Consider the following 22,252-nt stretch of genomic DNA (forward strand, 5'->3'; position numbering starts at 1 on the left):
AATTGTATTATTTCTAGTTATTGTATCAAGCATTGTAATGTAAATTTCAAGTTATAGAATTTTATCCATTTATTGTATCTTTCTCTTATAAGCCATTTGACATTGTGGGTAGAAGAGAAGAAGAGCATGGCACCTGGATTTGAGAGAGGATCTAAGAAGGTCTACCTCATGAGCACTCATAGACGACTTAGGGTGTCTGTGCATTGCCCCCCTCCCCCTCCCCCTCCCCCCCCCCCTCCGCCCTGCGTCCCCCTCCGCCTCGCGTCCCCCCCTCCCCCCCAATATCCTTCTTAATCTAAAAGACACAGTGTCATGGACTAGTTGCCATTTTATCCTATCAATATTCAAAGGTGCCCCTTTTGTTCTTAGTCACAAAAGGCCACCCTTTTCTTATCGATAGGAAAAAAGGGTAGCTAATGTTTAGCATGCATGCCTTGAAAAGGGGTAACCCTTAAAAGTAAGATAGGTCTAAAAGTTTGGCCATTGAATTGCCATTTGAGAAGGTTAAATGGGTAGTTTTCAGCCATGCTTTCTGGCCCCTTCTCTTATAGTGGCCCTAACGTGTCCGAATGTGTTTGAATGATCCTCTGGCTCCAGCTGACCTTCCTCCTACATGCACTACCTTTGGGCAAAGTTGATACAAATTAGTCAATTATGTTGGCATGGATTAACAATTATATTGAAATCTCTACGTGTGTGTGGAGGCATCGTATGTGAAACCTCGTTCACCCTTGAAAAGCCTTTTCTTTTTTTTTTTGGGATCTTTGTGCTTGTGTTGTGCGTGTGTGCTTTTCGTAACGCTGTTAACATCCATCAATTTTGAACCTAGCACCTCATGAATGGGACTTCAACACCTTACCGCCGCTAGGCTATGTCTCCATTGGCCCTTTATTTATATTTAAGATTTAAAATAGAGAACTTTCCAGAAGAGTGCTAGTAAATATAGAGGGCACTTTAAATTCATGCGAAGAAATGTATTTTCTTATGTGCAAATAAATAATGCAAGCAAGTTGGTATTTACATATGATTGACAACTCTTTAAAAATCCACAAATAAAGTGTGCCAAATGGGCTTTTTGGATAAGGCAGTATTTCCCCTCCCCACCCGTCTCACCTGGATTAACTCTGAGCAGTGTTTGCCTTTGCCCCTCATCTTCATGGCGACCACCAGTTTCTACTACCTAGTCACAGACACATAGGTGTAGCTATCCGTTATTGTTGTTGCTGCTGCTGTTGTGCGAGGGTAATTACACAAGCCTTTGGGGCCTCTTATGATATAGTCCCCCACAAAGCACAAAGGCCAAAGGCGAGGCCAAGCCACACAGGTCGGAATGGCAGCGATACCGTCCTTCTCGTCTCTGTCGGTTAAGACCGTGGGGCAGTCCGTGTGCTCAGTGGGGGTGTTGCGCGGAGCAGCTCGTCCAGTTGATGGCCTCAAACTAAGGTTTATCTCCAACAATGAGGTTCTCTTGAGTTCCGTGTATGCCAAAGGGCATGCTACCTCTTCGCACAGGCCTTTCCGATGTGTGGCAATGGCCCATGGTAAGTGCCCGAATACGCGTGTTACTGGCAACGACTGTGGCTTGGTGGAATGATGGCATTCCTCCTGCTGCATAATTCTTCTCATCGATGCATAGGCTCCACCAAGTTTGTCCCGTGAATATATCTCATTCCTTTTTTTTTTTTGCGCAGGTGTACCCACTGTCTCAGAAACCAAATCAGCGTTTCTCAACAAATTTCGCAAACCGATTCCTAGTATCTACAATAATGTGATTCAAGAACTTATTGTCCAGCAGCACTTGATGCGGTACAATCAAACCTACAAATACGACGCAGTCTTTGCCTTAGGCTTTGTTACTGTTTATGATCAACTTATGGATGGGTATCCAAGTTCCCAGGATCGAGAAGCTATATTCAAAGCATATGTTGAGGCCCTTAATGAAGATCCTGATCAGTACAGGTATGGAATTTATTCAGGTCCTTGATTAGTATGGGTCTGGCAAGCATCATGCTTGAGAAAATAGAGGGGCTGCCTTGACATTTAGGGCTTGGGCAGAAAATTTCTGCTTTGGGATGGTCGTATGCACTACAATGTATGTTCGCGGATAAGCAATGCCCTCCTCTCCCTCATTTGTTAAAGGCCTACTAGGTTTTTGTCCTTTTGGGATTGGTAACTCTATAATGTCAGATAAACATGGATGGGTTAACACTCTATTGGCTGTGGAATACCACCTTTGGTTTCCCTATTCTTCAAATCCACAGTGTTGCTGTTTGTAAGATCTTACAGCTGAGGTAAGTTACATGTATGGTTCAAATCTTTGACTTCTGGGGTAGAAAAAGAGCTCTCTCTTTTTTTCAGTCGAAGCTGATGTAGAGATGCCCTATGAGATTTTTGAAAACACATAAACTCGTCCGAATGCTTTCAAAGAATGGAAGGCAACATAGTACTGGTGGATTCCTCATGTCATTATGCAGGTCCAAATTCAAACAAGAAAGTAGAAGTTCTTCAAGTTGTATGTATTGATAGTCCTCTGATGTACCCTGCTAGTTCATTTAAGTCCTCACGCAATGTCTTATGTAACTTTTTTTTGTTTCCAGTACAGATGAATGCAGCTAGGCTAAACAGAATCAACTGCTCTTGTTCTGGGTCTCAACCAGGGCAGTAGACTATAGAGTGAATGGTGAGCTCATGATTGCATAGATTTTCACACCAATGGAAGGGATGTATCAACCTTAGGCAAGAAACTGGCTTAATGTCTTAAGAATAGCAAGATACATGTAGGGGCACGGGGCAGCATTTGAGCAGCTCTTGGCAGCTCCAAGGTCCAGCTATAGCCGCCAAAGATCTCCATGTGTAATTAGTCATGCTGTAGTGAAAGGCAGGGACAAGTGCAGCAACAACAGCCTGGCAAAGGGCAGCGTGAGTACTTAAATAAGGAGTTAGGGCCGCCAGATCTGACAGACCAGCAGGTTGCTTTGTACTCAGTGCCTGCCTAATGAACATTTCCATGTCAGCATTGCTAGCATAGTTTAGCAGTCCTCCACCCATTTGTTAGCAGTCTGCTCTCCGGCCACAGGTCTACTGCAGATTTCCAGCAAGCTTGGCTCTCGTCTCCAACACCATTTGATTGCGTTACGTTTTGTACTGTGTAACCCACTCAAGCCTATGCTCCATAGTTATCAAGCATTTCAATAAACCTGTTTCATAAACGTTTTTGAAATATTTCCTACAAATCTAGGAGGTTTTAAAAACGCTTAATACAGGGGGCTTTAAAAATGCTTAATACAGGGGATACCTTTATGCATGGATAATCTTTACAAGTGTAAAAAACTTGCATCATATCTAAAAAACCACATGTAAGAAGTCCACTTACCTGTGTGTCCGCTGAAGATCGATACTCACAATTGATAACTCAAGAAGCACATCCAAGCCACTGAAATCCACATACTATAGCACCATAAGTGCACACACGTCCTCGAGAACATAGGTGGGTTTGGCTAGCACTCGCCACCCAACCATAGGCTCTAAACCAAGTATATGGTAAGCCACCCCTAAGCGAGAGACCAATGCAACCATTGCAAAGCCCGCACCCTCAAGGCTTGCGCTTCCCATACCACGCACCCCTGGTTGTCATTGGTGTGACTAGCCAGTGGGCTAACCAAAAGTTGGGTCCCTTTGGGAGGCCTCTGTCCAAGATAGAGTTCCACAAATGAACTCTCTCAAATGAGCCACAAACCCAATTTAAAGCCGATAACCTTTTCACACTAAGACAAATTGGGTGACCGGCTTCTATACTAGCCCGTTATGTTTGAACACATGCCATAATAGTTATCATACAAATTTGGCAAGTTTTAAAAACGTTTTAAATAGGGGGGTTTTACATCATACATGTTTGCCAAATGCTAGATTTGGCAGTTATATGCTTGGATAAACTTGCTACATCCTTAAAACGTGCATTGTAGTTGTGAGCACAACATGCAAGGAAGTTTGAACTTTGAAAATTATTGAACCATTATATTTATAAACCAAGTTCAGAATCCAAATGTCATCTTGGTTCTTGATTCTTGAATCATGATAGGAAACATTGCTCAAACTCACATAATAGCAAAGGCAAAGTTCAAACACATGAAAATATGTCTACAAATCGACAACATGCCCCATAAGTGCTCTCAAAATAGCATTGAATCCAATAGTTTGAAATTCAAGTGTTATGAGAAATAAGTTATCCTAAATGTATTGAATACAATGTTACGTGCACAGCCTCATGAGTGTGACATGGACATGCTTCTACCTGTTGGCTAGCTTAGAGGTTGAGTGTGGTGGTTGAGTATGTGTCCAGATTTATGTGTTTGTAAGGGATATTGTGCCAACTCCTTGCAATAATATCCAGGTGCCCAATGAGTAGCCCAATGTGGACAGAGTTATTGAGTCATTGTGTGAACTCACCCACCTAGTTGGACATCAATATTAAGGTTGATAGAGTTGGTAGCTAACTCACCAACATTAGACACTAAAAATAGGAGTCGAGGCTTTAGCCGTATTCATTTATTGATCACCATTGAGGCATTGAGAACTTAGGAGGAGTGCTACCATTGATTGAAGACATGGGTGATGGTTTCATCCATGCGTAATGCGGCAAGTGAGGTGAAAGCCGAGCGGGGCGTGCAGTGATAGACTCAACCATGTGTCCAAGAGAGAAAGATATAGAGAGAGAAGGGAATAGGGATCTTGCATAGTACACCACATTGAGCGGGGGCCAGGCCCCGCCCCCTTTCAGGAATTTATTCAGGAATAATCCACGGGCACGCTTGTGTCGAGGCACGAGATCTCCGATGCCGAGCACACCATGGGGATGACCCACAAATATCTCTCACCGGGCTAGTACCAAATCTAATATCCAAATCGAAATCCAATGAATCTTAGTCCAATGAATCCAAATCCAAGTCCAAGTCCAAGTCCATGTCCTGATCCAATTTCAAGTCCAGATCCAAGTCCAAGTCCAAGTTTAAATCAAATCCAACTCCAGATCGGGTCCAAACCAAAACCAAGCTATATGTCCAAATTCCATGTTCATGTCCAAGTTCAATGTTCATTTCCAAGTTCAAGCTTCCATGTCCAAGTTCCATGTTCATGTCTAAGTTCAATGTTCATGTCCAAGTTCAAGTCCATACATGAAGTATACAAGAGGTGTATGTGGATGACGAGGTTTATGGTGATTTAGCTGTGAGCTTATTACTGAAAACTGAGGTAGAAGCAGCCCACAAGTTTCCAAACAAGAGAGTATGAACTGAGTCCAATACTCGTGGTCTCACATTAATATACAGTCTGCAACTGTAAGGTATGGCATAGAATGACTCGTACAGTTGATCTCAATAGATGTGGATCAGGTGGCGTCTGGGGTCAGATTCAGCGAGCAGCAACCAGGTGGCGGCGGTGTCCAAGCACTTGGTGGTAGAGGTGGCGTAACTTTGGGTGTGCAAGCGGTGATGTGGACTGAAGCAGGCGGAGCAGAGTGTTACTGGCTGCTTGCGGCTGGCTGCGAACAGCACTGCTGGAGGCTGCTGTACTGGTGTTGGCCGGTTGGCTAGTGCTGGTTGCTGGCTGGCTGGCTGCACTAACTGACAAGGAGTGCTGGACAGACGTGCAGGGGGAACACAGGCGGCACTGATCATAGGCGGCAGAAGCTGGTCGACACAAGCAGTAGAAGTTGGCGGTGCAGGTGGCACGAGGCAGGCGGCGGACAGTACAACAGGTGGCGCAAAGGAGTATGGCGCTGACTGTATTGGTGAAGTACAAAAGGGTGGCACAGGTGTACAGGAGTACGAGAAATAGCCGGAGATCCCACGCTTCCAATATCTTGTTTGATGATGAAAGAAGATGATAATGATGAGCTCCCAATCTTGATGATGGTTGTCACTCCTTTAATGATCTTGTTGATGGTACTACAAAAGAAGTCCAATCCTTTTTATACTTGTATGAGACCCTACTTTTTGCCAAAAAGCCTTCATGCTTTTGCTTTGCCTTTTTATGCTTTGCTTTTCCCTTTTTGCCTTTGCTTTTGCTGTTTTTGCTTTTATGAATAAAATATTACTCAACTTTTGGTGCTTTGCTTTTGTTGCTTTAAGGCCTTGCTTTTTGTCCTTAGAGCTGCTTTTTGAGAAAGCGCCTTTTAGCTTTTTGGTCCGGCTTAGTCTCCTCTTTCCAATGGTGCCCTTGGCTTGTGGTAAATCCTCTCTGAATTTTTGCTTTTTCTTGCTTTTTGACCAAGAATGTGCTTTTTCTTAATCAAACCTTATGGACCCTATACCCATGTCTCTTTCCACCTGACTAGTGTCCGACATGTTGGTGGACTCACACACTCACACAAGAATGTTTCCTGCAGATTAGGGTTAGGTGCAGGAAGAAGAAGCTCACACAGAAATGAGAGAGAGAGAGCCAAAACACCAAATGTGTGGTAGCCATAAAATGCAAGTCAACCCTTGCATGTGTGTCACATCCATATAATATAGAAGTACAAAAGTTATATGGATTTCACACTTGATATCCAAGGGGAAAAACCACATGGGAAAAAGTGCCCTTGGTTAAGCCCTTGGTTAAGCCTTGTTCACACATAGCACTACCATAAGTGAGCATATGCCTACAAATCCCCCCTGTAGTGAAAGTGTGAACCTATACAAGGTAGCAGATCACTCTCTGTATGAGAGTAAGCCCAAAGCTTTGTGGAAAGCTTCAAACTTCTATCAAGGTAAAGCCTTTGTGAATAGATATGCAACATTATCCTGTGTAGGGCAGTAAGATAAACTGATCTCCCTTACATGTAACCTCTCTCTGACATAGTGATAATGAATCTCAATGTGCTTGGTACGTGCATGAAATACGGGATTTTGTGCCACGGCCATAGCACTCTGGCTATCAGTGAGAATGGTGGTGGGTATTTGCTGACACTCACGAAGATCAGATAGTAATCTCCTCAACCATACACAATCTACTGTAGCTGTGAAGACTACCCTGTACTCAACCTCTCAAGTAGATGTGGCAACAGTGGGTTGCTTTTTGCTCAACCAAGATATGCATGAACTTCCAAGAAAACAACAATTGCCACTGGTGGATTGCCTGGTATCATAATCACCAGCTCAATCTGAATTAGTGTATGCATAAAGCTGCAAGCTGCCCCTCTTGGGATAGAACAAACCAAGATCCAGGGTACCCTTAAGATAACGAAAATGTGTTTGACTACTTGCTAATGCTTTGTGCCTGGGCTGTGCATGAATTTGCTTAACAAAGACACTCCAAAAGATATGTCAGTTCTCGTCTTACACAAGTAAATGAGGCATCCCACTGTCTGCCTGGCTGTAAATGCCGGCCTCAAAAGGCTCTCCAATATCATGCATACTAAGCTGTACACCTGGTTCTATTGGAGTAGAAATGGGCTTACATTCATCCATGTGAAACCTTTTTAGCAAACTTTTTATGTACTTAGTTTGCTGCATAACAATGCCATCATCTGTATGCATAAATTGTATGTCGAGATAGTAGTGTAAAGACCCCAAATCTGACATATCAAATTCAGCTTTTAAATCAGCTTTGAAATCTGAAATTTGTGCTTTGCTAGTCCCTGTAATGAGCATGTCATCTACATACAAGATGACTATGAGAATATCGGCACCGGTTTTCTTCACATACAATGTGCTTTCAGCTGGACTATTCACATAACCTTGGCTGGTTAGATGAGCATGTATTTTATCATACCAAGCTCTTGGAGCTTGCTTTAACCCATACAATGCTTTGTGTAACCTGCATACTTTATGTTCCTCACTAAGAACAACAAAACCAATGGGCTGATTTACATATACTTCTTGCTGTAAATCCCCATTTAAGAATGCAGTTTTGATGTCCAATTGATGCACTTTCCATCCTTTATGTGCAACCAATGCAATCCCTGATCTTATTGTAGTCATTCTCGAAGTAGGAGCAAAAGTCTCCTCATAATCTATTCCCTTTTTCTGAGAGTAGCCTTTAGCCACACGTCTTGCTTTGTACTTGTCAAATTTCTGGTGTTAATCAACAATGATCTTCTTTTCTCCTTTATGCTTTGCTGTCAAATATATAGTGTTGTACAGTTCTTGCAGCATTTCTGAGTGGGTATCTCAGCATAATACCCATTCTTTCAAGCAGCATGTTTAACAATTTTGCGGCAAATAGTTTCTATGCAATTCTGCCTCTTGCAATTTTCCACGCAAAGGGGAATTTTGCCAAACCCCCAAAATTTGTTAAACCTGCACTAGAATGTCTGCAAAAATCATCTTCCTTTTTTTTTTTTGAAATAAAAGTAATTGCAATTGAGATGATGTGCTTGAGATGACGAAGGACAAATGACGGGACTCTGAAGTAGCCCATGTGGTGGGGGTCAGATGGGAAGGGTCTGTTGCAGGTGAGGAACTGTAAGGCGTGGGGTTGGAACTGAAGGCGGGGACCAAAACTGTAGGCGTGGGACAGATCGGGTGATAGCACCTGGGAGCTGGGCAGCGACGGAGGTCTGTCTAGTAGCGCGCAGGGCGTAGTTGGGCGGCGGCGGAGCTGTCTCCAGTAGTGCCGCTGAACAGGGAGGCCGAAACGGGCGGCGACGGACCTCTCTCCACTAGTGCCGCCGGCGGACCTCTCCTCTAGTGCCGCCGGCTGGGAGGCGGATTCGGGCGGTGCAGTGCGGCGATGGACGGCGGCGGAGTTGACGGACAGACTGCTTGTTTGACGGATTCCAGCGACGGAAATCCACAGGTAACGAAAAAAGGCAGCAGCAGTCCAGCTCTGATACCAATTGTTGGTGGAGTCACACACACAGAAATGTTTCCTGCAGATTAGGGTTAGGTGCAGGAAGAAGAAGCTCACATAGAAATGAGAGAGAGAGAGAGAGAGAGAGAGAGAGAGAGAGAGAGAGAGAGAGCCAAAACACCAAATGTGTGGTAGCCACAAAATGCAAGTCAACCCTTGCATGTGTGTCACATCCATATAATATAGAAGTACAAAAGTTATATGGATAGAGTGTCCTTTCACACTTGATATCCAGGGGGAAAAACCACATGGGAAAAAGTGCCCTTGGTTAAGCCCTGTTCACACATAGCACTAGCATAAGTGAGCATATGCCTACACGGCACGAGTTTCATCATGTGAAATAGAGCTAGGAGGACCAAATAGTTACATTCCCTCCCTCTTACATTGCAGTTGTTCTCAATTGTGTAGTAGCCACAAAATGCAAGTCAACCCTTGCATGTGTGTCACATCCATATAATATAGAAGTACAAAAGTTATCTGGATAGAGTGTCCTTTCACACTTGATATCCAGGGGGAAAAACCACGTGGGAAAAAGTGCCCTTGGTTAAGCCCTGTTCACACATAGCACTAGCATAAGTGAGCATATGCCTACACGGCACGAGTTTCATCATGTGAAATAGAGCTGGGAGGACCAAATAGTTACATTCCCTCCCTCTTACATTGCAGTTGTTCTCAATTGTGGACCGCAAGTATTCCAAGCATGTCCATATCTTCCAAGTACATCCATATGTCCCTGGTATATCCATATGTTCCTGGCACATCAAGTACATCCATGTGTTTTGAGGTACATCAAATACATCCATATGTTTCAAGGTAGATCAAGCAAATCCCTATGTTTCAAGGTACTAGCCCCATCTGGTGAGCTTGTGCATCTGGTCTTTCCCCATATCTGTGGTGTCATCTGCTCATCTGGCAATATCTCAATACCTTTTCTTTGAGCAATAGCTTTGCTCTTGATGGTACTTCTTCATGGCCTGTCGCATGTGTTAGATAAAATAAATGCATACTTACCTCCTGCAAAAACTTGACACAGGCTAGTCAACAAACAAGCATGCATCATTTGCATCTATTGGGTATTTCAGGTACTGGCTAAGTAGTATGGAGCCCGTTGGACTATATGCCATAAATCCAAGCATTGTCCACGGATCAAAAACAGCACACAGTCAAAGAAATTCAAACATACATGAGTATGCAATGCACAAGTAATGATCCTCCTGTTCATGGATTATCCTGTCTGGTTTCATCGAAATTGTGCTGAGTCATCTGGCCACTAGGACCGTTCATACTATCCTCAAGGCCATCTGATCACTAGGACCGCCCAAGAGTTCTTCCATAGTCAATTTGGCCATCTGGTCGCATTGACCGCCCGACTATGAGATCCAATACAGTCATATGGACCATCTGGTCGCAATGACTGTCCGACTGTGAAATCCAATACAGTCATCTGGGCCATCTGGTCGCAATGACAGTCATCTTGGCTATCTGGTCGCAATGACTGCTGATTGCGAAATCCAATACAATCATATGGGCCATCTGGTCAATGACCGCCCGACTGCGAAATCCAAAAATATCTGGCATTGTTGGCATTCAATGGGTCATCTGGCATCGTTGCCTTCCATATACAAATCTCATTTTGGCATTGTTGCCATCCGATGGGTCATCTGGCATCGTTGCCATCCGATGGGTCATCTGGCATCGTTGCCTCCCATATACAAATCTTGCTCCTTGGGCTATCCGGCATTGCTGCCACCCAACTAGAGCAGGTCCAAGTAACCATTATAAGTAGCATAATGATCAATTCTAGTCCAATACAATGAAGAGCGCTAGAGGTACAATCCCTCCCTCTTGAATTTGTCTTGATCACAAGACGCCCATATCTGTACTTCAAATACATCTAGACCAACCGCTTCCTCAATGCTCATAAGCTCGAAGTATATTTGGATAGTCCTAGGAGTACTCCTATGGCATCCATTTCGCGCCCAATAGCGAATAACTCTCGAATTCCAAGAGGAACTTTCTGACCAGTGTCTTTCCTCTTTTTCTCACAGAATAAAAATCAATCTGTTTTGGTTCTTCCACCCCTAGTGGATGCTTCAATACAGGCTCCTCCTGTACATGGTTTCCATAAATTGTCATGGAAGGCATTTTATATCCTCCAATGATCTGAAAGGTCCAACCAATGACATACATGGTTGATCTTCTTGGTATTTTGAAAGGTCTATATACCATCGTTCCTTGACTTTGGCAATCCAAAGATAAAATCCATAGCAATATTCTCCCATAGATCTTTCAATGGGTGCAATAATCCTACTGGTGTTTTGTCTATTAAACTTGATCTTTCTGACAAACCAAACATTCTCAAATCATAAAGTTCAATGTCCTTTCCATAGTAGGCCAATTGAAGTAGCTCCCCAAAGCTTGAAGTGTAGTCAAGGTGTCTCTATGCCCCATGTAGAAAGGAGCATGGCACTCTTCCATTACCTTGGCCTATATTCCTTGTGTCATACATAACCTGGGTTTGCATGATAAGAAAACCCTACTTGATGACATAAAAAAGTCACCAAATTTCTATTCTGCAATCTGTTTCAAAATATCTTTGAAATCCTCTTTGGTAGCACAAGAATCCCTCATCAAAGTGAAATTCATATGGTAATCCATAGAAACTGCATGGGTCATGGGTCTTCGAGATAGAGCATCTGCTACTTTGTTGTCTTTCCCATGGGTATGCATAATCTGAAAATGAAATTGGGCCAAATAACTAGCCCATCTTATATGCTGTTTTGATATCTTAGGTTAAGACGTAAAATACCTAAGACTTTGATGATCTGTCTTGATAACAAATTCAACACCCATAAGATAGTGCTTCCAAATCTTTGAAGCGTGAATGATAGCCATCAATTCTTTCTCGTATGTGGGTGTGGTCTTTTCGGCTCCTTGAAGTTTTCGACTATCATAGGCCACGGCATGGCCCTCTTGGTTCAAGACTGCTCCAATGCAGTCTCCTAAAGCATCACACTCTACCATGAATGGCCTTGATAAATCTGGAATAAGCAAGTCCGGTTCTTCGCTAGCAGAAAACTTTAGTGCTTCAAAGGATTCTTTTTCAGCTTTGGCCCACCAAAACCCACGGCTTTCTTTGTCAAATCATGTAGTGGACTTGCTACCACAGCAACACAACAAACCATTTGATGAACTTCCTGTAGTAAGAGCATAAGCCAAGGAAACTTCGAACTGCATGCACACTAGTCAACTCTAGCCATTTCACAATAGCCTTGACCTTATCTGGGTCCATCGTGACCCCTTCCATGGACACTATATAGCCCAAGTAGTGAATCTCTGACAAAAAGAATTCACTCTTCTTGCCATTTGGATACAACTTGTGCTTCCGCGATTCGTGAAATACCATATCCAAGTGCTTTCGATGCTCTTCTTCGTTCTTTGAATGTAGAATAATGTCATCAAAGAAAGTATCTGCAAACTTTCTATGTGCTCGGAATATTCTTTCCATCATTTGGTTGAAGGTAGCCGGGGCATTGGTAAGACCAAAAGGCATCACCAAATACTCAGAGTCCAAAAGTAGTCCTGAATGTGGTCTTGTGAATCATAGTCACCAGAAACGTTTCGGGGTTTTTGAGGTTTCAGGGCAAAACGTTTCGGCCTTTGGCTAAGAAACGCCAAGGTTCAGATTTTTTTCTATATAATTTTGCATTGCTAAAGTTTCAAAAAACAGGAACTTTTAACCTTGAGAATCTTTTCTTTTTGAGAAACCAAAAAAATCAGGAGTTTGTGAAACGTTTCGAAATGTTCTTGCGTTTTGAGGTTTCTCACTCCAGAAACGCGTTTTCATGTGAGTATGTTGTGAATGTCCTTTAGAACAATCCTAACTTCATGGTAACCACTCTTCAAGTCGATCCTACTAAAGATAGTGGCTCCATCCAGTCTATCCAGGATATCATCAATCCTAGGAATAGGAAACCTGTTCTTCATAGTGATCTTGTTAAAATCTGTGTAATCAATACACATAGGCCAAGAACCATCCTTTTTCTGAACCAATAAGATTGGGAAGCAAAAAGATAATGAGCTAGGTCTAATCAAACCCTTTTCCAATAGCTTGGTCATTTGCTTCATAATCTTCTCTTGTTGAGTTTCTTGGCATGATGTCAATCTGATGATCTTCCAATCTCTTTGCGTTCTTACTTTGGCTTGTCTGGACAATTTGTAGCCAAGTGTCTCTTCTTTCCCTTACCTATTCCAAAGAAGCGGCATTTGAGATAGCAGGCCTAGGAATGGCCTCCCTGTCTTCTCCATGAGAAATAGACCAAGTAGCTCTAGATTCTTCTATGATGGTGACTCCTTTAGCATGAAGATAAGCTTTAGCAGCTTCAACTCCTTCGGCTTCGGTGGCGATCCTTGATAAAGTTTTCAAATATCTGAGCCCTTCTTTGGTTCTGTTCCCTTTTGGTTCTCCAAGCAAGGAGTTATCTAAAAACTCATATGAACTGGTGAAAGTCATGGTACTCTTCTAATGACCTTGGTTCCCATCAAGAATTTATGTATCAACCTCATGGTTGTTCCCTTCATAAGGTCCTTGGTCTCCCTCTGCTCTTGACATGGCTCTCTCACCCCAAGAAAGTTTCTTCAAGAGAAATCTTGCTCTGATACCACTGAAAGACCAGCGGGGCGTGGCAGTGACTGACTCAACCATGTGTCCAAGGGATAAAGATATATAGAGAGAGGGGAGAGATAGAAGGGAATAGGGATCTTGCACAGTACACCACATTGAGAGGGGAACATGTCCCGACCCCTTTTAGGAATTTATTCAAGGACAATTCACAGGCACGCTTTCCAAGATCAATACAATCAATGAATACAAAACAAACAGAAATGCCGATGTAGGATATCCAAGTCCATGTCGATGTCGAGGCACGAGATCTCTGATGCCGAGTACACCACGGGAATGATCCACAAGTATCTCTCACCGGCGGGCTAGTACCAAATCTAATATCCAAATCCAAATCCAAGTCCAAGTCCAAGTCCAGATCCAGATCCAAGTTCAAGTCCAGTTCCAAGTCCAGTGTTGCATAGAAACGTGTTTCGTATAGGTTTGAAACGTACGAAACGTTTCGTCCTGTACGAAACGTGTTTTTTATTCGTCATGAATATTTTAATACCCTACAGCTCGACACATCAAATTGTTTCGTACCTTTTCTGTGCGCGTTTACCAGTGGCGGCCGCTTGTACTTTTTCGCCATTTTGTGTGCTAGCTTGCCATCGAATCAACGCTCGTGTCAGCCCGCCTGCAGATGAGGATGAGCATGCAGATAGCAGCTAGCAGCTGCCAGCATCATTTTATTTGGACATGTTATTTATTTTGATCTTGGATTTTGAGTCATGACTCATCACCCACGTGGTGATCCTTTTGATTTCTGTTTAGTCATCACCCACGTGATTTGTGATATCATCATATCTTACATGTATTTTGTTTTTATTGAAATGAATTCAATGTAGTCTCTTATGAGTTATGTCAACAGTTTTTTCTTTTGTATATTTCAAGTTAAAAATATACATACTTTTTCTATTTTGTATGAAACCTTTTTCTACCCGTTTCTTACCTTTTATGAAACGTTTCAAAACGTATGAAACCCGTTTCATACCTGCCGTTTCAGAAACGCCTGGCAACCAAGTCCAAGTCCAAGTCCAAGTCCAAGTCCAAATCCAAATCCAATCCAACTCCAGATCCGGGTCCAAATCCGGATCCAAAACAAAGCTATATATCCAAGTTCCATGCTCATGTCCAAGTTCAATGTTCATGTCCAAGTTCCATGTTCATGTCGAAGTTCAAGCTTCCATGTCCAAGTTCCATGTTCATGTCCAAGTTAAAGTCCATACATGAAGTATACAAGAGATGTATGTGGATGACGAGGTTTATGGTGATTGATTGTGTGAGCTTGTTACCCAAAACTGAGGTAGAAGCAGCCCACAAGTTTCCAAACAAGAGAGTATGAATTGAGTCCAATACTCGTGGTCTCACATTAATATCCAGTCTGTGACCGTAAGGTATGGCATAGAATGACTCGTACAGTTGACTTCAATAGATGTGGATCAGGCGGTGGCTGGGGTCAGATTCAGCCAGCAGAAACCAGGTGGCGGTGGTGTCCAAGCACTTGGTGGTAGAGGTGGCGTAACTCTGGCTGTGCAAGCAGTGATGTGGACTGAAGCAGGCGGAGCAGAGCGCTGCTTGCGGCTGGGTGCGAATAGCACTGCTGGCTGCTGCACTGGTGTTGGCTGGTTGGCTAGTGCCGGTTGCTGGCTGGCTGGCTGCACTAACTGACAAGGAGCGCTGGACAGACGTGCAGGGGGAACACAGGCGGCCAGGCGGCACTGATCATAGGCGGCAGAAGCTGGTCGACACAAGCAGTAGAAGTTGGCGGCACAGGTGGCAGAGGCAGGCGGTGGACAGTACAACAGGTGGCGCAAAGGAGTATGGCGCTGACTGTACTGGTGAAGTACAAAAGGGTGGCACAGGTGTACAGGAGGACGAGAAATAGCCGGCGATGATGGATACCATGCTTCCGAAATCTTGTTGAAGATGATGATGAAAGAAGATGATAATGATGAGCTCCCAATCTTGATGATGGTTGTCACTCCTTTAATGATCTTGTTGATGGTACTACAAAAGAAGTCCAATCCTTTTTATACTTGTATAAGACCCTGCTTTTGGCCAAAAAGCCTTCATGCTTTTGCTTTGCCTTTTTATGCTTTGCTTTTTCCTTTTTGCCTTTGCTTTCACTCTTTTTACTTTTATTAATAAAATATTACTCAACTTTTGGTGCTGTGCTTTTCTGGCTTTAAGGCCGTGCTTTTTTGGCCTTAGAGCTGCTTTTTGAGAAAGCGCCTTTTAGCTTTTTGGTATATCTAAGTCTCCTCTTTCCAATTGTGCCCTTGGCTCGCAGTCAACCTTGTTTGACTTTTTGCTTTATCTTGCTTTTTGACCAAGAATGGTGCTTTTTCTTAATCAAACCTTATGGATCCTATATCCATGTCTTCTTCCACTTGTCTGGTGGGCATGAGTTTCATCATGTGAAATAGAGGTAGGAGGGCCAAATAGTTACATGAGAGGGAGGCTGGGTTGGTGTGTGTGTGTGCGCGCGCGCGTGCGTGTGGCTGGGGGACGGTCGCTACGGGTGTGCGTTGCTAGGTTGGTGCTTGTGTGTGGGTGGGGAATGGTCGTTGGGTGCGTGGATGGCTGGGTCGGTGGTTGGGTGGGTGGGTGCAACATTAGCAGCAACAATATCTCAGAATCAGCCTAAAGCTCTGATACCAATATTACATGCACGGAAGTTGTGTTTTGTGATCCGGCTCGTAAGCCTAATTATGGCACACCTGTAGATGCTTAATGAAACGATGAGACAGAGAAGAGAGAGAGAGAGAGAAAGAGAGAGAGAGAGAGAGAGAGAGAGAGAGAGAGAGAGAGAGAGAGAGAGAGAGAGAAAGAAAGAAAGATTTTATTAACGTCTTCCAAAAGACTGAACTCGACCTATGAGACAAATCAGTGTACCTATATGGGGTATCCATTGTCATCCCAACAAAATGAAAAAGTAGTGAACTAAAAAGCTGAATCTGGGTGTGCAAAAAGTATAATGAGTGGGGGAGGGGATGGAGCTCTACTACTAGGAGAAGGCAAAGCTATATGCATGGAGTATACAATCATGATATGCAACCTAGCTAGCTCCATCCTGTACATTAGGAATTTTTTGAGGTCATTTTTGGGCCTTGTAAGGAAGTTTGACCGGAATATTCTTTCCAAAAGGGGCACCGGATAAAATTTTTGCAAACGAACTCCAAATTTGTCGGACCTCACATATTTAGATTCTACTCTTCAAAAGCTATCCATTGATATATAACACGATAGGGTTCGGAGAAGGGACAAGATAGATACCTAGAAGTTTCCTTTTTGCCTCGGAAAGATTCACGTTACGTGAATCTTCCCGAGGCAAAAAGGAATCTTCTAGGTATCTATCTTGTTCCTTCTATTTAGATTCTACTCTTCAAAAGCTATCCATTGATATATAACACGATAGGGTTCGGAGAAGGGACAAGATAGATACCTAGAAGATTCCTTTTTGCCTCGGGACGTAACGTGAATCTTCCCGAGGCAAAAAGGAATCTTCTAGGTATCTATCTTGTCCCTTCTCCGAACCCTATCGTGTTATATATCAATGGATAGCTTTTGAAGAGTAGAATCTAAATATGTGAGGTCCGACAAATTTGGAGTTCGTTTGCAAAAATTTTATCCGGTGTCCCTTTTTGGAGGGAATATTCCGGTCAAACTTCCTTACAAGGCCCAAAAATGACCTCAAAAAATTCCTAATGCCATACTGGGGGTATAAAATGGTATACATCAATGAAGGGGGTGTCCACAGCTCCCTGAAGAACATGCCTGGGTCTGCTCTGAAGCGAGCCAGTCGCTCCGCACCCTCTCTGTGAAACTGAGCTCTGATCTCTGTCATCTCTCTCTGGTATAGGCGTGGTGTCCGAAAGCCAGGTGTCCTTTGTCTCCTGCGGGCTCTGAGTGTCTCTGCTCTCTGGAGAGTAATTCCCTGCTGTGTAGGGGCTGGGAGTGGGGTGGATCTCTGAAAAAATGCAGTTATCTGTGTCTGTTGTCCCCCCTCTGGAGCTGTCTGAGCCTGTAATGATGTCTCTCTGTGACGCAGTATGTCTAGAATGAATCTCCCCAGTATGCGCTGGTCTGCTGCCTCAAAGAGCTGGCGTAGGGAATGTGGCTCTCTGAATAAAATGGGATATCTCTCTCTGATGGTTGTATATGCTCTGCATCTGCATACATAATGCTCCTCACTCTCCACCTCCTTTCTGCACAATTTGCATACCCTCTCCTCTCGGGGGATCCGTGCTGCTTTGCCAGTCTCGATCTCCAGTCGATGTGATGAGACTCTAAGCTGACCAATAGCTACTCGGGAGCCGTGTGGTAAAAAGCCCTCCATGTATCTAGGCCTCTCTATAAATCCATCATCAGTGATACTCATGAAGTGATCTCTGTAGTAGTACATCTTCGGTGGAAGAGGCTGTGTAGGCAATATCCATGTCTCTCGTGTATAGAGCTGCCATAGGTCCTGTCTCAATACTTTGTTCCTCTCACTATGAGAGAGACGGATATGTGGTGCATCCCTGTCATACTGGAATGGTGGTAGATGTTGTCAGAATATGCAGCGGAAATGATATCCAAACTTGGGTAGACAAGAGCAAGTAGACTGCAGAAAATAATCAGCACAAGAAACACTGAGAGATGTGTGTAAACTCTTCTCTATACACAAGATCCCGGAGATAACTGAATGAGAAAGTGGAGGAGGATGGGGGGGAATATATACAAGCCCATGAGGGCAGTCGGCCAGCTCTGGAAGAGGCCCACGACTCACAAAATGTCCACGACTGCTGAAAAACAGCAGTCGGCCAGCATCTCGTGCCCCACATCTGCTCAGAACAAGTCGGCCAGCACTCAGATAGCCCACGACTGCTACAGATGCAGTCGGCCAGCCTCAGAGTGGTCCTGGCATCACCTGGCAGCCCTCCAGCCACTAGGAAAAAATGGGAAAAATAGGGAAAAAATACGGGGAGTGTGGAAAAATGATATACGGGCAGGCACACCCACAACAGAGGCCCTGGTGTATACAAATAGACAGGAGATGACTTCTAACACCCCCTCTCAGCTCCTGGCTGTGTAACCAACCCCAGGGAGCTGGAGTGCCGCCTGAGCGTAGCCTGAGGTAGAGACTTCGTGAAGAGGTCCGCCGCATTGTCCTCCGTCGAACAATAAAGTAGCAAGATGTCACCCGCCAAGATCTTCTCACGAACAAAGTGATACTGTATCTCTATATGCTTGGTCTGGGCATGGAAAACCGGGTTCCGAGCAATAGCTATACAACTCTGGTTATCACACTGGATGACTGTGGGCTCCCTCTGTGGAAACCCCATCTCGCCAAGCAGCCTCCGCAGCCATACAACCTCACAAGCAGCACCACAAGCAGCCCGATACTCTGCCTCTGTCGAAGAAAGGGCAATAGTCGGCTGCTTCTTGCTGCTCCAAGAAACCGCTCCTGAGCCGAGGGTAAAAGTGTATCCTGAAGTAGATCTCCTCGTGTCTGGATCTCCTCCCCAATCTGAGTCACTCCAACCTTGGAGCTTGACTCCATTCCCTCCTGTGTAAAAGAGTCCCAGATCCTTCGTACTCTGCAGATACCGCAAGATTCGCAATCCTGCGTCCCAATGAGTCTTCAATGGCGTCTGCATAAAAGAGCTCAACAGCCCCACGGAGAAGCTCAAGTCCAATCTGGTGTTCAGCAACCAGATCAATGAACCAACCAGCTTCCGGTACTGCGAGGCATCAACTGGCTCACAAGGATCTGTAACGGTTAACTTTGTGTTCGGGTCCATCGGCGAAGTAATAGGCTTGCAGTTCTCCATCCCAAAGGCCTCAAGCAACTCATGAACATACCGCTGCTGAGAGACGAAAAACCCCCTCTGGGTTTGCCAGATCTCCAATCCCAAGAAGAAGTGGAGTAAGCCTAAGTCGGTCATCTCAAACTCCTGTGACAAGGCAGCCTTCGTCACTCCGATGTGCTCCACATGACCGCCGGTGAGAATGAGATCATCCACATAAAGGATGATGAGTGTGACCATGCCGCGTTCCCGAAAGAGATACAGGTTCGGATCTGCAACCGATCTCTGGAATCCAGTCCGAATAAAGAAGGAATCAATCTTCTGATTCCAAGCCCGCGGAGCCTGCTTAAGACCATACAAGGCCTTACGTAACCTGTAAACCATCCCTTCCGATCCTGGAACAATGAAGCCTGGAGGCTGCTCAACGTACACCTCCTCCTGCAGGTCACCATTAAGGAACGCCGATTTTACATCCATCTGGTACACGGGCCACCTCTGAGAAGAAGCAAGGGCAAGAACGGTCCGAATCGTGGTCATCCGCGCTGTCGGTGCAAAGGTATCCTCGTAGTCGATGCCTGGCCGCTGAGCATAACCCTTAGCCACGAGCCTGGCTTTGTGTTTGTCCACCGACCCATCAGCCGCGTACTTGGTCTTAAAGACCCATTTGACACCAATGACGGACCGCTTCGACGGCCTCGGTACCAACTCCCAAGTGTTGTTCTTCTCGATGGCGTCAAGTTCCACCTGCATGGCTTCCCTCCAAGTATCCTGTGAAAGGGCTTCCTTTACGGAAGTGGGCTCTTTATCCCGCATGATACGAGACATAAGAGCATAGTTCACCTGAAGAAGCTCCGCCGTGTTGCTTTTATCTCGAACTCGATGTGATCTTCGAGGGCCGTCCTCTGTGGTCCACTCGGAGGGTAGCTCCGTGACACCTGACTCCCGAAGGGTGTCCATCAACCACCTAGGTACTCGAACAGATCGTGGAGCCTCCTGTGGTCGCGGGGGCTCAACTCCAGCTGCGGGCTCAACCTCCTGTGAGATGACTGAGGTGGTTCAACTGGAGTGATAGACTGGGAATCATCATCAGACTCTGGATCTCCAAGAAGTGGCGGCTCCTCGACAGTGGATGCTGGAACATGCTCGTCAAAGACCACATCCCGGCTGACAACAATCTCGTTCCTCTCTGGATCATACAACCTGTATCCCTTGGAAAGAGAGTTATACCCCACAAATACCAGCTTGCGGGACTTGGAGTCAAGCTTCCCCCTCTGCTTCTTCGGAATATGTACATACGCGTCACTCCCAAAGACACGGAAGTGCGAGACATCGGGTTTCCTGCCAAAATATGCCTCAAATGGAGTCATATGGGGTACAGAAGTCGTCGGAGAGCGGTTAATGGTATGGACAGCTGTCGCCACAGCCTCACCCCACAGTGGACGAAGAAGATCTCGATGCTCCAGCATGGTCCTCGCCATCTCCACCACAGTCCTGTTCTTACGTTCAACAACTCCATTCTCCGAAGGCGATCCGGTAGTGGCCAATTCCCTCTTGATGCCATGATCTGCACAAAACCGAAAGAATACAGTCGAGGAGAATTCCCCTCCTTTGTCAGCCCTGAGAGTCTTGACCTGAAATCTAGACTCTTTCTCCACCATCACGTGCCAATCCTTGAACCGAGCAAAAGCCTGGTCCTTCTGTGAAAGAAAGTAGACCCACGTGAATCTGGTACAATCATCAACAAGCAGCATGAAGTAGAGAGATCCTCCCAAGGATGGTATCTGCTGTGGTCCACACAAGTCAGTGTGAATCAACTCCAAAGGTTTCGAAGCCCGCCTGGAAGCCTGCTTCGGAAAGGATTCCCTGTGCTGCTTACCACGTATGCAAGAACTGCAGCGTCCTTGCCTACTACCAACATCTGGCAAGCCAACCACCATCTGGTCCCGGAAGGCGCGCCGCAAAGCATCCACATTCAAGTGGCCAAAACGAAAGTGCCACAAGTCTCCGACCTGAGAGCCTGTCAGTGAGGAGAGTGCAGAGAGTTTGTAGATACCGTTCTCCACACCGCCTTCCCAAACAACTTTGCCTGTCTCACGGTCCCTTAGAGCAACTGAATGCTCCTCAAATTCCACCCGAAAGCCAGTCTTGCATACCTCATGCACTGACAAAAGATGAAAGCCCAGAGCAGGGACATAAAGAACACGGGAAGCATGCTTGCTCCCCTTGCCGTCGGGAATGATCTCCATCCGGCCCTCACTATGAATCGGAATAGTGGAATTATCACCAATAAAGATACGACCTGACTGCCGCTTCAGATCCAGGAAGAAGTCACGGGATGGAGTCATGTGCCTGGAAGCACCACTGTCGAGAATCCATTCCCGAGTATCCTTTGCGGTGAAGCCAACTGCCTCCTCGCTCGAAGACGACGAATCATCGGAGTCCACCATCTCCAAGTGCACAAATGCCGGAGTCTTCGCAGCTGAGGCTGAGGACTCAGCACTCTTCCCTGTCCGCTTAGGGCACTTCCTCCAGTAGTGGCCTTTCTCGCCACAATCATTGCAAGATCTTTCGGCCTTCAGCTTCTCTCGTTCTGGATCAGGCTTCTTCTCGGAAGACTTATCTGGTGAAGCCTTCCCTTTGCCCTTGTTGGTATTACGGCCTTTCGACCGTTGGCCAGTTAAGGCCTCCGAACCTCCGCCGTGAGGAGGGTTCGTGAAACGTTCCTCCTGGTCCAAGACCATTGGCACAAGCTCCTCCCAAGTAATGGTGCTGAGCCTGCCACTCGTGATCAACGAGGAATAGAAAGCGGAATACTGACCAGGCAAGTGGGAAAGTAACGTGATGGCCATATCTTCGGACGATATCTCTTTCCCAGCTTGAAGGACTTCCTGCTGAAGGGCCTGCAGCTTGTTAATGTGTTCCCGCATCGTCGAAGACTTTGCAGGGTTCATAACCCGCATCTGCACTT

At 45.2% G+C, this 22,252-nt stretch overlaps 1 protein-coding gene across 1 annotated transcript in view; it reads left to right on the top strand.

Annotated features, from left to right (window-relative positions):
* Window positions 1-1,076: 1,076 nt before the first annotated feature.
* Window positions 1,077-22,252, top strand: part of LOC147614073 (protein THYLAKOID FORMATION1, chloroplastic-like) — a 38,903-nt gene continuing 17,727 nt past the window's right edge. The window contains exons 1-2 of the mRNA XM_086780615.1: window positions 1,077-1,541; window positions 1,692-1,959. Coding sequence (XP_086636741.1) covers window positions 1,331-1,541; window positions 1,692-1,959 — 479 coding nt within the window. The 5' untranslated portion in view covers window positions 1,077-1,330. The remainder of the gene's footprint in view (window positions 1,542-1,691; window positions 1,960-22,252) is intronic.

This window comes from Cibotium barometz, chromosome 42 (assembly GCF_041138505.1).
Source record: "Cibotium barometz isolate CiBa-2024 chromosome 42, ASM4113850v1, whole genome shotgun sequence".
In the NCBI taxonomy this organism is placed as follows: domain Eukaryota; kingdom Viridiplantae; phylum Streptophyta; class Polypodiopsida; order Cyatheales; family Cibotiaceae; genus Cibotium; species Cibotium barometz.